Raw genomic sequence first — 13,587 nt, forward strand, 5'->3', positions numbered from 1 at the left:
GTGTGATTTTATAAATCTTAGTTTTTTTCTTCTTCTAAACTTCCCACCCTGTTTGTCTTGTTATTTGTCAGTTTAACATCTGACAACAGTTTTTAGCTTCATTGGTCCATGTTGGGCGGCACGGTGGTGTGGTGGTTAGCACTGTTGCCTCACAGCAAGAAGGCCCCGGCTTCGATCCCCAGTTGGGACTGAGGCTGGGGACTTTCTGTGTGGAGTTTGCATGTTCTCCCTGTGCCTGCATGGGTTTTCTCCGGGTACTCCGGCTTCCTCCCACAGTCCAAAGACATGCATGATTGGGGATTAGGCTAATTGGAAACTCTAAAATTGCCCGTAGGTGTGAGTGTGAGAGAGAATGGTTGTTTGTCTATATGTGTTAGCCCTGCGATTGACTGGCGTCCAGTCCAGGGTGTACCCTGCCTCCACCCATTGTGCTGCGATAGGCTCCAGTCCCCCCGCTACCCTCAGTGGAGGAACAAGCAGTAGAAAGTGAGTGAGAGTGAGTGATCCATGTTGCTGCTTCACCATAAATCTGATGTTCTGATTTCAGCGGGTTCCTGTTTTTGTTTTCCAGCTTCTATAAAATGCCTTGATGCTGTTTTCTGTATCAGAATTATTTTTATTTCTGTTGATTTCAATCGGACTCATTTGGTTCAATTTAGCTGGCAGGAGAAAACAAGTCCAAATGTTTAAAATGTTATCAACCACTAAATGATAGCTTCCTTCCATCAAATCTGCTCATTTATCCCTTTAAGTCAGACAATTAAGGTGAAATTAAGGTTTTAATGTTGCACCATATGACATCTTGCTGCTACATTCATTCAAAGCAAAGCAGGTTGATTTTCTCAATCAAACTAAATGTCAATGGGATTCACCACATGACCAGATGTGTCAGTGTCCACTACTAATACTTATGTGATTGCATAGGTGCTTCAGGTAATACTTTGATGCGACCTTTGTGGGTGTCTAAGTGCGCTTGAGCGCTGCTGCATCCACCAAGTGCTTCATGTAAAAGTGATGAGGTGCTCTGGATATGCCTGCACGTCATTGAAGATGACAAACATGGAGGGTTTAGCAGGGTTATCAGTCACACTGTCATACAGATCAGAAGGGTTCTTTTCAGGAGGAGCAGGAAGGCCTGCCTGTCCTCTGGTGAAGTCCCCCACCAGCACCTTGGCCAGGTACATCCGTCTGTGGCCCAGGGGGTCTGGCATGGCGTAGCCTTGAGCAGAGTAGTTGGGATCCACGGCAAAGTAGGACCCGTTGCCGAACATCGCTCCTGCAGAGCGAGAGAGAGAGAAGAGATGGCCACTCAGCTGATGATGTCATCGCTGAGCTATCAATCCAGATTCTGGAGGTGAGGCTCAATCGCTAATGTCAAACCTGTCAGCCATTTTCTTCTTGGTGTTTGTGTAACAGTTTCCTTTGGGGCCCAGATGCTCCAGGAACTAGCTGTGTTGTATTATGGTCTGTCTGAATGCTCTGATATATGTGTTGGGTGAACAATGTCCCTAACCCTAATGAAAAATGTGTTTCCAGCTTGAACTGGTTACCATGGTTACAGGTCGAGAGTTTCGTTACCGTGCATTCCAGCGTAACTTCGATTGAAGCCGGATTTGTTGATAAACTTGACGGACTGCGCTTTAGTTCCGTGGAAAAGCAGTCTTTCGTTGTTGGAATGCCCATTCTTCTGCTCCAGGCTCTTCTTCAGCGCCTGGTAGCCCTGCCATAGAACCGCATTTTGGATCCGTTCAATCTGCGAAACCCAACACGGAAGGTTAGTCCCCTCCACTCAGAACCCCTAGAGGCTCCTACTCCAGCAGCAGCTTGATCTTCCAGGGACTTTTAGAATTGATTATCTAACAGGAAACCATCTCTCCTTTTAATAATTCCACTGATGCAGCTCAAAGTCTTATGTCTGTCAGATTTACTTTTGTATTCTGTACTGCTAAACTCTAGGATGGAGCTCTTGGTTCTGAAACCACTGCCCTGCTGAGTGAGCTTCATCTGAGCAGCTTCTGTTACAATTCAGTTTAGACAACTATCCAGGATGAACGACCTTAAATGTGAAAGCAGAACCACAAACCTTTAAGATATTCAGACTTCTACCGCTGCTTGTGGCCTTCTGCTTTACATTAAGGTACTCTTCCGAGCCTGGGTCCAGATTTACCACTTTGAGGAATTCATCTCCCATGTCTTCCCAGTGTGGTGGCAGGACACCTGTGAGGGAACAAAAAGAAGCTTCTGTGTGACCTGGATCAGCTGTCCAGGATGTAACAGTTTAATGGGGTTATGTTTTCCGTTCTTCTGGTCAAACCTTGGCCTTCTACACCCTCTCTCACCTTTCTTGTCCACTCGGAACAGCTCGATCTCTTTATGGCTCCTGGCTGAACAAGCTCTTCTCTGCACCGTGTTAGCCTGATACAGCTCACCGTTGATCTTGAGAGTCACAATTTCTTTTTTCTGGAAGGCCTCCTCTAGGATTAGGTTATCCAAAGAGTTGAAAGGTACCTTCTGCCCAAATTGGTCCTGGAACTGCCACTCCACACGCTCACTCATCTGTGCAGCCTTTTGCTTCTGGTTCTCCATACACTGCGTTTTCTGGATGAGGGTCCTGAAATAAAACAAATGGAAGACGATCACGTTCCGAGCTTTCTCTCCATCCTGCCATGGCGCAGCAGACAGACCTGATCACAGCGTTCGCGTTGAAGACATCTCTGGTTAGCCCTTCCAGGATGATGCTGGGCTCCTGGTCATCAAGGCCCCTCTTCAAATGGATTTTGATGCTCAGCTGCTTCTGCAGGCCCTCGAGCTCCGCTATGTCTCTCTGCGTAAACTGATTGATGTACTCATCTTTGATGGTCCAGGTCGTGTGTTCCATGTGGATCAACTCTAGAATCCTTTTTTTGGCCTGATCCACATCCTGACATGATGGAGAAAACAAGTGTCAGTAGATTTGTGTGGTTCCTGTCAGAGGGTAACAAAGAGAAGGACCAAAGTCAAATCAGTGTCTCTACATGCTGATTCCAAATGGTAATATTTCATCCACTAGTGATGTATGTTAGAACCTTTACATTCTCTGGTGTGTTCTCAGCAGTCCAGTCATCTGAAGACTGGTACAATAAGTTCTATTAATGGATTTATTCCTTCACTCTCAGGTAGCAGCAGAGTCACAGCTGTCCCACACTTCCTGCCTGACAGGAAGTAATCCTACCAAGGTCCAAGGAAGCTTGTGGTTGTGTGTGTTAAATTCTTCATAATCAAAATGTGACATAGAAGAATTCAGTTGTGTGTTCACCTTCTTGTTTTCACTGCACAGCTCAAACACTGCAGGCTCAAACTCCTCCTTCTGAAGAACCAAGGTCTCCGTGGAAGGTTTGTCCTCGCCAATTCCAAAAATTGAAGTGACTGCATCTGGCCAGAGCAGGAGAGAAAAGTGAGGTCTGGTGTGATGAAGTGAGTGTGGTAGAGTTTAATACCTTTAATGGTGCCAATGATGCCTTTGCTCTTCACTGCCTCTCCCTGCACCTTCATCATGCTGTTGTGAAAGTCACTTAACATTTCCTGCTGGAAGATCACGATTTTCACAGAGGAGACGTATTTGGGCTGCTTCTTCTTCACAAAGTCTGTGATGGCGCCCACCATGGCATCCGCCACAGTGGAGGGGCTGGCTCCCCCCTGCCCTGATGGAAGGAAATGGCAAAAGGTGAGTGGGGTTGTATTGTCCCCTGCTGGCTGCAGTGCTCATTACAGCTTGAGCCGCAGACGAATTGACTCGATACACTCAGGATTTCTCTCTTTAACCTCAGAATTGTGATAATGATCAGACCGAACAGACAAAAGTCCTGAAGTCCTATTTCTTATTCTTGTTTGAATAAACAATTGTAGCTATAGGACAAAACGTTGACAATGTGAAACGCGGGACGTGTTGTTTGTGTCCTCACACCTGTTCCCAATGCTGGGAAAGCAGCAGACTGGAACTTTTGCTCCTCACAAAGCTTCAGCACAGAATAAACAGTGTTTTTAACGTCGGCAGGATTGTTCCGGCCGACGACGTGGATGATGGCTCTGCAGGGCAGCTGCCCGGCGGACGTCAGGATCATGGGACCAGGTTGGGAACCTGCAGCCTTGACTGCAGAGAAGAATGTCAGACATTGGGAAGGTAATGCACGTGTGTTTGTGTAGATGGACGTGGGTGCACTGCAAGGAGACGCTGGTAGTAACCAGGTCTGAGTGGCACCTGCTGAGGCTACGTACCTTTCACTAAACACTCCTTCCAAACGCTGTGTCCAGCACCATTCATTATCGCCTTGGAAACACCTGAAACAGCACAACGGTTTTCAGTGAAGGTTGTGGGCGAGGCTTCTGACACGAAGAAATACCAGACTGATGTGACTGCAGCTGGAATGATAACCTGATTTCAGGGTGAAGTTTTGATTGGAGGAGTTGATGATGACGTCACAGGTCTCCTTGGTGATGTCCCCAGACACCACCTCGAAGGCCAGCTGACCCATCTGCATTTGGTACGCACCAAGAGATGTGGAGACCACCTGGCTGAAGTTAGAGGCTAACACACACACACACACACACGCATACACGCGCGCACACGCACACACGGCACATCCACCCACACTCGTAAATCAAATCAAATACTAATACTAAAACAACCAGATATAATCAGAATCAATCCATGTTCTGAATGAGCTAATTCTAATGGTAATGTTTCCCTTATGCTGATCAATTGATTAAACCTTCTTTAAAATCTGTTCATACATTTTTGAGTACTTTTGCAAACAAGCAAATGTCATGTGACCTCGTTGGTGGAGGGAAAAACAACCTAAGATCTTAAGAAAATGAGACCAAACCTCTTCTATCATTAATTTTTCTCCTTCTTATCTTGGAGGTTCAAACAAAAGCTGTAATCTTTTTACCTGAAGGCTTCTGTGATTGGCTGGAATTTGGCACAGTGGCAGACTGGGAAGACTGGGATCCTTGTCCCTGATTGAACTGGCTCCTGAACTCTGTTCTCAGACTCTGAAAGAAATACTTGTCTGGATGAGGCTGGTAGATTTCTGCCCTTCTCAATGTAGTTTGATTTAAACCATCAGCAACAAGAACAAATCCCACTATAACCAGTCTAGTTATATCCTCTGTCCCAGTATAACCAGTCCATCTAGCCTATATATCCCAGTATAACCACTCATTTACCCTCCCTGTCCCAGTATAACAATCCATCTAGCCTCTCTGTCACAGTATAACCAATTATTTACCATCTCTGTCCCAGTATAACCACTCATTTACCCTCTCTATCTTAGTATAACAGTCCATCTAGCCTCCCTGTCCCAGTATAATAGTCGATCTAGCCTCGTTGTCCCAGCGCCAGTATAACAATCCATGTAGCCTCTTTGCCCCAGTACAACAGTCCATCTAGCCTCTCTGCCCCAGGACAACAGTCCATCTAGCCTCTCTGCCCCAGTACAACAGTCCATCTAGCCTCTCTGCCCCAGTACAACAGTCCATCTAGCCTCTCTGTCCCAGTATGAGGACTTTCTGGATGCTTCTTCGTGGACTCACGTTCTCTGTCTTGCTGTCACTGGGATGAACCACAATAAACACCTCCACTAGGTGGAGAGGTGTTTTCGTGCGGCTGTGGTTGTGGACTTCCCTCAGCAGGACTCTGGAAACCACCTCTTTGGGGAACTGCAGGACACCCGTCCCGATGGCGGGGAAGGACAGTGACTTCATCTTCAGTCTCTCTGCCTCCTTCAGACATTGGGTGATGATAGACGTTAAAGTCTGGGAGAGAACGATCACACGTGAGAGGAGCAGAGAACCAGAACATGCAAAGACTGAAGCAACAAAAGCTCACTTTCTCCGCCTGATCGGATGCACTGGTCCACATTGGACAGACAGTGTGGAACACCTTCTGACACTTGAGGTTGAAACCATCAGTGATGACGACGCTGCCAGGGAGCAGCGAGGACACCCCTGCAGCCTTCTGGATGGCCGTCTGCAGGCTCTGCCCCGCTGCCTGCAGGATTGCTTTGGAAATGGCTCCCTGCATCAGGTTCATGCTCTCAGAGATGGTGTTGACAATGACGCAGCTCTGTGGAACAAAACAGATGCCATGGAGCCCAATGAGTGCTGTATGTTGTTGAGGCAGATGTGAAGGTGAGCATGTCTATATGACTTGCAGGTGACTGGACCAGAACTTACCGTCTGGGCCTCGATGTTCCCCTTCCAGAGGATGACCCTCAACCCCTCAGCTGTGGTTCCCTCCATCAACCTGCACCTACAATAGGACTGATGTCACTACTCAGTGTAATGAAGAACAAAAATTAACTGTTTTGTTCCTTTATGTGCCTCCTCTTCTGCCAGGGCCACTGAGTCGGGAGCGCTCATCCATTAACCACAGTGCACCACCTCAAATATATAGGCCCTAGTTTACCCTTCAGGTCCAGCCTGGTCACTGGAGCTCTGCCCTCCACTGTTGCCATGGATACCAGCTCCCTCGGGGTTCCCGTCTGTCGACTTCAGCCTTCCTCTCTGAGCAGACGTAGGCGAGTGGCTCTGACCTCGGCCACCCTGAACTCTGTGGGAGAGTCAGCGACACAGTTCTCATACACTCCAAGTCATGTTTCCTGAGCCTGTGATGCTATCAGGTGCTTCAGACCTCAACCTGAGCAAATACTGAGCTGATAACAAATGCAGTAATCCATCTGTTTTGTCTCTGTCTTAAGTTTATGCTCCGGGGGTGGGGGGTGGGGTTGTGTTGGTACTGCGGACCGTAGACCCTCTACAAACCAGGGCACCCGTGGTTCACCGACCTACATCATACTCAGTTGTTGCTACTCTGACTTCACTTGATGTTGTAACATGTATCGTTTTGGCTGGGATAAAATAAACTTGTTCCCAATCAGTTTAAAGTAAACAAAGTTGCCTCTAGACAATTTGAGCTGCACCACAAATGGGATATCTGTTTTTTCTTTTATTGTTCACTCTTAGTGTTATTTGTATGAGCGGTGTGTTGTTGTGTATTGTTCGGTAACAAACTCTGTAAATGTAGCACTAATTATTATTGCTGCTCGATTTGATCTAAATTTTTGAAGTTGCACGGAGAAGCAGCCGATGGTCTGCTGAAGCACCAACATCATCTGAGTAGGAGACATGTTCACAGTGCCGCGAGGCTACGCAGAATCAGAAAGTCCCCTGACTGCTGTCTGGTCATGTGAAATTGAACATGATGGTTGCATTTACCTTGAAGCTGCTGGGCCTGGTCTCCTCACAGCACCTTGCGGGTTGTCAAACACCTTCTTGACTGCTTCAGCCAGGGCTCCTGCTGTTTGGTCATTATTTGTTACCAGCTGGATCTCCCTCAGAGACCCCTGGCCTCCTGGAGCACTGCAGTGCTCCCACACGGCCTGTGCGATGGTGTCAGCACAAAGGTCGATGGGGAACCCAAACATGCCAGAGCTGATCGCTGGCATTGCAATGGTGGAGCAATTGAGCTTTTCTGCTTCTTTCAGACTCCGAGTTACGACCAGCTTAAGGAGCGACACTGAATCCTCTGGACTGTGCTCAGAGAAACGTGGACCAACTGCGTGGATGACGTGCTTGCACGGGAGATTACATGCATCTGTGACGACGGTGTCACCTGTGCAGAGAGCTCCATTTCTGGCAATGTAATTGTTGGAGATCTTCTGTAGCTCAGGTCCGGCAGCGTTCAGCAACGCCAAAGCCAGACCACCAATGTGTTTCAATTCCTCGTTGGCTGCATTGACCACTGCATCAACATCGAGAAGACAAATATTTGCCTCACTGACGTACACTTGAACACCGGAAAGCGCAGTAACTTTGTATAAACAAAGACCGTTCTTTCCCCTTCCTGAACTGAGCAGCACTACACAGTTCAAGTCATTCATGATGGCAGACAGAAACAAGCTTCCTTGGAACTGGAAGTATTTCTTGGCTCCAGGCTTGTCAACAATCAGCTTGTCTGTGCTGAGAGCACCAATCATTTCCTGGATGAGGGATCGGGCTTTCAGGACACGGTAACGAGCACCAGCAATGGAAATGCTTGGCCTCTCTTCTTCAATTTGGATTTGAATACCACAAGCATCTGCTATTCCAATGTAATCTTGTTTTTTTTTCTTGACAATGAACTGAAGAGCGCAGGACTGGACAGGCAGGGTTTCCTCAAGTCTGGCATTATCAACTATAAACTCCTTCACTTCACGGCTAACTTCTTTCACTGGATCGAGGAAACCAACCACTGTGACTTGGTCTCTTCCCTGGTCCAGAATGGCCACTGTTGTCTTTGATGAGTTTTTGAGCCCCAAGAGTCTCTGCTTCAGGCTCATCCACTCAGGAAGGAGAAGAACTTCTGTATCTTCAACATCAAGAGTCTGATGGTTGAATACTGTCCTAATCTTCTGTTCTGCACCAGCCAGCACATTGTCAGAACATCCCAACAGCAAGATCCTGTTGTTGTTGATGCTGTAGGTGGCACAGATTCCTTTGGATGTGAATAGTTCTTCAGACATTTTCTCCGAATCCACCATCTTGAGAAAGTTAAAAACCGCAGCAGAGACATCGATCTGCTTTTGAATTAGTTGGTGCTTCTTCTCCACGACCCACAACTTGGCAGGGTAAACGTTTGAGGTGCTTCCCCTAAATGTTAACTTTTTGCTACTCTTATTGTAAGACAGCTTCATATCAGACCATTTGTCTTGTGCAACTTTCTGCAGCCCCTCCTGCTCCAGGATGTAGAATAATGTGGGTGCCACTTCCATACTTTCAGTAACTTCCTCCCTTTTTTGCTGAATCTGCCTCATGGCTCTGGCTGCGATGTCTTTCACATGAGCTTCAATTTTATTTATATCTTCGACTTGGCCGACCACAGTCAAAGTCTCGCTGGAAGCATCCAGCTGCAAGTTGGCATCTTCTCTTACAACTAAACGGATCTCTTTCTCCGCCTCTTTCCAGGCTGGTCCATTCATTGAGCATTTAAAGGCTCTGTACTGAGAAATGAGTTGATGGAAGGTCCTTTGAGTGGTGCTCTTCCACTTCTCCACTCGATCTGCAGTCAAACCAGCCTGCTTCAAAAAGCTGGGCAGTGGACTGAGCTTCACTACAGGCTTCTCTGAGTTCACGCTGCAGAAGTGCTGATTCATCTGGTCATTGATGACTTCCCAAAGTTTCCTGGATTCAAGAAATGTCCAGACTAGAGGCTCAACCGCCTCTATGAAGGGCTCAGGCATCTTCCACACAGGTCGATCTTTTCCATACAAGGGGGTGCGCAGGGACTCGTAGTATGGATACATCCTGACAGAAGCAGACCGGATTGTGTGCTCTTTATGGAGGCAGATTCTTTTCACAACTGAAGTAAGACAAGAAACCAAAAAAGAAGCTCTGGTGAGACACAAATTCAAACAATGCTGACTTGTTTTGAACCCTCTAAACAATATCAAACTGCTTTATGTCTAAATTATGGCTGAAGTGAAGAGTGGAGGTTATCACAGAAACAGAACAATGGCAGCAACAACCTTTGGGGTCACCGACGGTGATGATGGCAACTTGATAAGGCATGATGATGATCTCCTTTGGCATCCACTTCTTATTCAGTTCAGTCCACCTCTGGAAATACAGCTGCAATATTTCTATATTATTTAAACACAGGAACAAAAACACAGAATTTGTGTTCTGAGCAAAACAACAGAACCAAAATCAAATATACAAACAGCTGTTTCACAGCTGTAATACCTTCATCCACATTCAGAGGAAGGTTCTCCACCCAGATGCTCACTGCTGCCTCTAGTGGCCGAATTGTCACTTGCCATTTCTCCAAGGCTTGACTGGACTTAATATTTGTCAAGAACTTGATCTGGTCTGTAAAACATCCACAGCTCTGCTCAAGATTCTCACAAACCCTCAAAATGTACATTTAAAACACATTTTCACATTTTATAAGTTCCTAGCTGACTATCTCCTGTAGGTTTGTGGATCTGTGTATCTCCTGTAGATTTGGGGATCTGTGTATCTGATGTAGGTTTGTTGATCTGAGTATCTCCTGTAGGTTTGGGGATCTGAGTATCTCCTGTGGGTTTGGGGATATGTGTATCTCCTGTGGATTTGGGGATCTGTGTATCTGATGTAGGTCTGTTGATCTGAGTATCTCCTGTAGGTTTGGGGATCTGAGTATCTCCTGTGGGTTTGGGGATCTGTGTATCTCCTGTGGGTTTGGGGATATGTGTATCTCCTGTGGATTTGGGGATCTGAGTATCTCCTGTAGGTTTGGTGATCTGTGTATCTCCTGTAGGTTTGGTGATCTGAGTATCTCCTGTAGGTTTGGTGATCTGAGTATCTCCTGTAGGTTTGTGGATCTGTGTATCTCCTGTGGGTTTGGGGATCTGAGTATCTCCTGTAGGTGTGTGTCTTGTCCTACCTTCAGAATTGCTGAAAGTGACCACAGTAGAGTCGAGCTCAAAGATCAATTCCATGGTGTAGGCACTGAAGCTTGAACCCATGATATTATCCACCAGAAGTTCTCCGACACGTTTGTCTGTGACCGGGCTTAACACCACCGCAGTGCTCTGAACAGACTCTACACGCAGACAGAAAAACCTTTTCTACCTTCTCAGTCATGTTATTCTTCCTGAGGAATTTATAATTTTTTTGTGAATTTAAAATTCTTTTTATAAAAGTTTAGCTAATGAAAAAGGAAAAGGGCCAGAAATCATATTTTAGGTCACAAATTACACACAAATGACAATTAATAACAGATTTTCACTTTTATCTGATCATTATTTTACATTCATTCCCAGAAAGAATTTTATGAATGTGAAAACTGTGTTTAATTCGTGCAGCCTTTACCATCTTGGTTGTCTCCAGTGGCTCCCCTGACAGGTTGATCTGAGGCTGATATAAAAACATTCAGTTGTTACAGTTGCAATAGAAGAGGCGCCTCCATCCTCCTTTTCTGTATTTATTGTGGCAAAGAGGGGGAACTATTTTACCTTTGACGTCAGTGCTGCTCAATGAACTCTGACAAAAGAACACAAATACTTTAGTACAAATCCAGAGTCACCAAAGCCGACGGCTTTATTCTAAACACATGGACATGTCACAACCACCAGTAATGTCCAGGTTCATCTGAGCTCGTATACAAATGTACAGCTTTAAATTCACACAGGGAGTCCTGATGACAGCATGTCCTGTACAGCTAACATAAAGGCATTACTTCTGCCTCACTGAATCAAAATCTTTATCTCAGATGACAGGAACAGTAGAGGACACTGTTGTGGGAAACATGACCAGACTGGACACTTCATCCTTGCTAGTCTCAATTTAAATGTAGACTTACCGGCTCAGAAAGACACAGCTTAATGTTCTGATTGTTCAAGGTGATCACATGGTCCTGTTTCTTCAGGACTTGTGCTCGCACTGAAAAAAAAATCACACAAGTGAGCAAACTCTTTAAAAATGTATTGCTAGGATCACAGTTTTAAAGTGTACATTTACACATGCTGGTCACTGATAATAATACTCAGATTATTGTGATAATCTGATCTGATGTGTTCACATATGCTTCAAATAAAACTCTGATTTACAGGCTTTAAATGTTTTAATATATTTTGTTTAAGAGCACTGTAGTTTACAGGTTTCACAGAAAATTCTGCTACACTGGATATTCAACCCCAAACATTTGTTGATGAGGAGAGATGAAGGTTGAGCTATGGTTTAGGTGACAGAAAGTTCAGGGACCTGAGGCAGGATTATGGGCCACTGATACCGCTCACCTGTAAATGTTAATTTTAGGTCGGATTCCTTGACTGCCCTCCATGTGGGAGTCACAAGCAGATAGGTAGGAGCAGCACTGAGAAGATTGGAGGTGCTCCTGTTCCAGGTCCCCCTGAGGTACCACCTCTAGGAGACCTTTACTCCTACTGCAGAACATCCTGTTAACTGTGGCCATGATGATGGCTGAGCAGTGTGATCTTCTCGAAAAGACATCAACTCCACTGTTGATGTCAGCTGTTTTGCTTACTTTTGGGGGGGGGGGGGGGGGGGGGGGGGGGGATTTATGGCTCATTTGCTCGTCTCTGGTCACCTCACAAGTCACCAGAGACCAAACCTCAGCTCTTTTAAACACATAGTAACTTAATATAAAAAAAATCTTGGCTTTACTTCTATCCAGTAGCTGACTGAAACTGTAGAATAGCTGAGGAACAGCTAAATTGCTTTCGGTTTCTAGTTCTATAAAGTCATTGCGCAGCAGACTTATGGACACACATTTCACCAAACATTTCGTCTGTGGAGCGATTCAAAGTGCTAGTTTCTGCTGTTTTAAAGTAGGTTGTGCTGACTGGTTGATCCAAGTCTCACCCACACTTACCCGCATTATCAGCGAAGTACACAGCGGCCTTCGTCTCTCCGTCCTTCAGCTGCACCAGACACTCTCCCCCGCTCGACTTCTTCGAACTCCCGAAGTAAAGCTCCAGTTTGAGCTTGACCCGACTGGTTTCGGTCGAAGCCCAGTCTCCCTCCACGATCACAGGTAAAATCAAGGACATGTTCTCCTGCTGCTCCCCGACAAAATGACGAAGCCAATCCGACGCTTTCACTTTCGTTTCGTGCCCACGTGTCGTCAGCATAATCAGTAACTTTGTAATATTTATCTCGCTCATCTAAAGTAAACCCAAACATATAGGTTAAAGTAGACTTACTTTACTTATTTCTATTTTCTCTTTATTTATTTCCTTTTTCATGGTAATGGGAGTCGCGCCCTAGCGCCCACTACAGGCCAGTGTCACTACTATGGCAGTTTACTTGTTTCGTTTACTTGTGAAACTGTCAGTAAACTCAGCAGAACCCACTTGATCCAGTCAAATGAACTAAACACTGAAGCAAATGTACATCCGGCCTTTCCTTCAGGTCCAGAATCTCCTTTAGGTCAGGAGGAGGACAAGGTCACCGTGGGCAACCAGGAGACTGAAAACCTGAACACATTCCTGCTGGATTGAGGTCAGTCTGGTTAGAGAAGCATATTTGTATCAATAAGACAACATTACTTTCTTAAAAACAGCCTTGAGAAGAGTAAGAGGGAGTCTGATCAGAGAGTTAGACTAATTCTATTTTATTTGAATTTTTACAATTTAAGAAACATTTTTATCTTGTCGGTCCCCACTGAACATTTTGAACTCGTGTTTAATTGTTTTTATTTAATTTCTAAACACATCAACCCTAAACCAGGAAAGCATAGATAATCAAAACAAATGAAGTCATTGTATTTATGAGTATTTGTGTTTAAAATGCTTTAAACTCAAATTATGAAGAAATCTGGCAGTTTAAGAAGAGTCACCCTCAGATTTTTCTTCACCTGCAAAGAAAAAAAAATAGAGTTTTTATTAATGAAGTAAAAAGAATTGTATAAGCTACAGCTCAGCTTTACAAAGGTCATGGTCTCCATCCCTGCAGCTCTCAGAGTGTTCTGTAGCCCTCTATAGCTCTGTGTGTGTGTGTGTGTGTGTGTGTGTGTGTGTGTGTGTGTGTGTGTGTGCGTGCGTGCGTGCGTGCGTGCGTGTGCGCGCG

The 13,587-nt window shown here is 45.5% G+C and overlaps 1 protein-coding gene across 2 annotated transcripts; it reads right to left on the reverse strand.

Moving 5' to 3' along the window:
• Positions 1–595: 595 nt before the first annotated feature.
• LOC101068877 (protein mono-ADP-ribosyltransferase PARP14-like) lies at positions 596–12,637 on the reverse strand. 2 transcript variants are annotated; one of them, XM_029829161.1, is made up of 24 exons: positions 12,392–12,637; positions 11,360–11,439; positions 11,013–11,040; positions 10,870–10,914; positions 10,442–10,600; positions 9,760–9,885; positions 9,543–9,656; positions 7,255–9,376; positions 6,446–6,589; positions 6,214–6,289; positions 5,867–6,103; positions 5,572–5,793; positions 4,929–5,031; positions 4,412–4,564; positions 4,255–4,317; positions 3,944–4,129; positions 3,477–3,680; positions 3,296–3,411; positions 2,685–2,920; positions 2,504–2,611; positions 2,330–2,338; positions 2,084–2,216; positions 1,579–1,753; positions 596–1,276 (listed from the first exon to the last, which is right to left on the reverse strand). In XM_029829161.1, exons 1-24 carry the CDS (start codon positions 12,567–12,569, stop codon positions 1,002–1,004), a joined length of 5,292 nt encoding a protein of 1,763 aa, XP_029685021.1. In that variant the 5' UTR covers positions 12,570–12,637; the 3' UTR covers positions 596–1,001. The 2 variants fall into 2 exon arrangements, with proteins under 2 accessions (XP_029685021.1, XP_011616660.2); XM_011618358.2 differs by lacking the exon at positions 2,330–2,338 and having other exon boundaries at positions 2,084–2,217; positions 2,340–2,611.
• Positions 12,638–13,587: the final 950 nt, after the last annotated feature.

The sequence above is a fragment of the Takifugu rubripes genome, chromosome 21 (genome assembly GCF_901000725.2).
Source record: "Takifugu rubripes chromosome 21, fTakRub1.2, whole genome shotgun sequence".
Lineage (NCBI taxonomy): Eukaryota > Metazoa > Chordata > Actinopteri > Tetraodontiformes > Tetraodontidae > Takifugu > Takifugu rubripes.

Coding starts and splice junctions, on each gene's coding strand:
- LOC101068877 (XM_011618358.2), bottom strand. CDS start 12,569: ATGTCCTTGATTTTACCTGTGATCGTGGAGGGAGACTGGGCTTCGACC. Junction 2,612..2,684: donor AACGCGAACGCTGTGATCAG/GTCTGTCTGCTG, acceptor GTTTTATTTCAG/GACCCTCATCCAGAAAACGC. Junction 1,277..1,578: donor AAGTTACGCTGGAATGCACG/GTAACGAAACTC, acceptor CTCGCTCTGCAG/GAGCGATGTTCGGCAACGGG.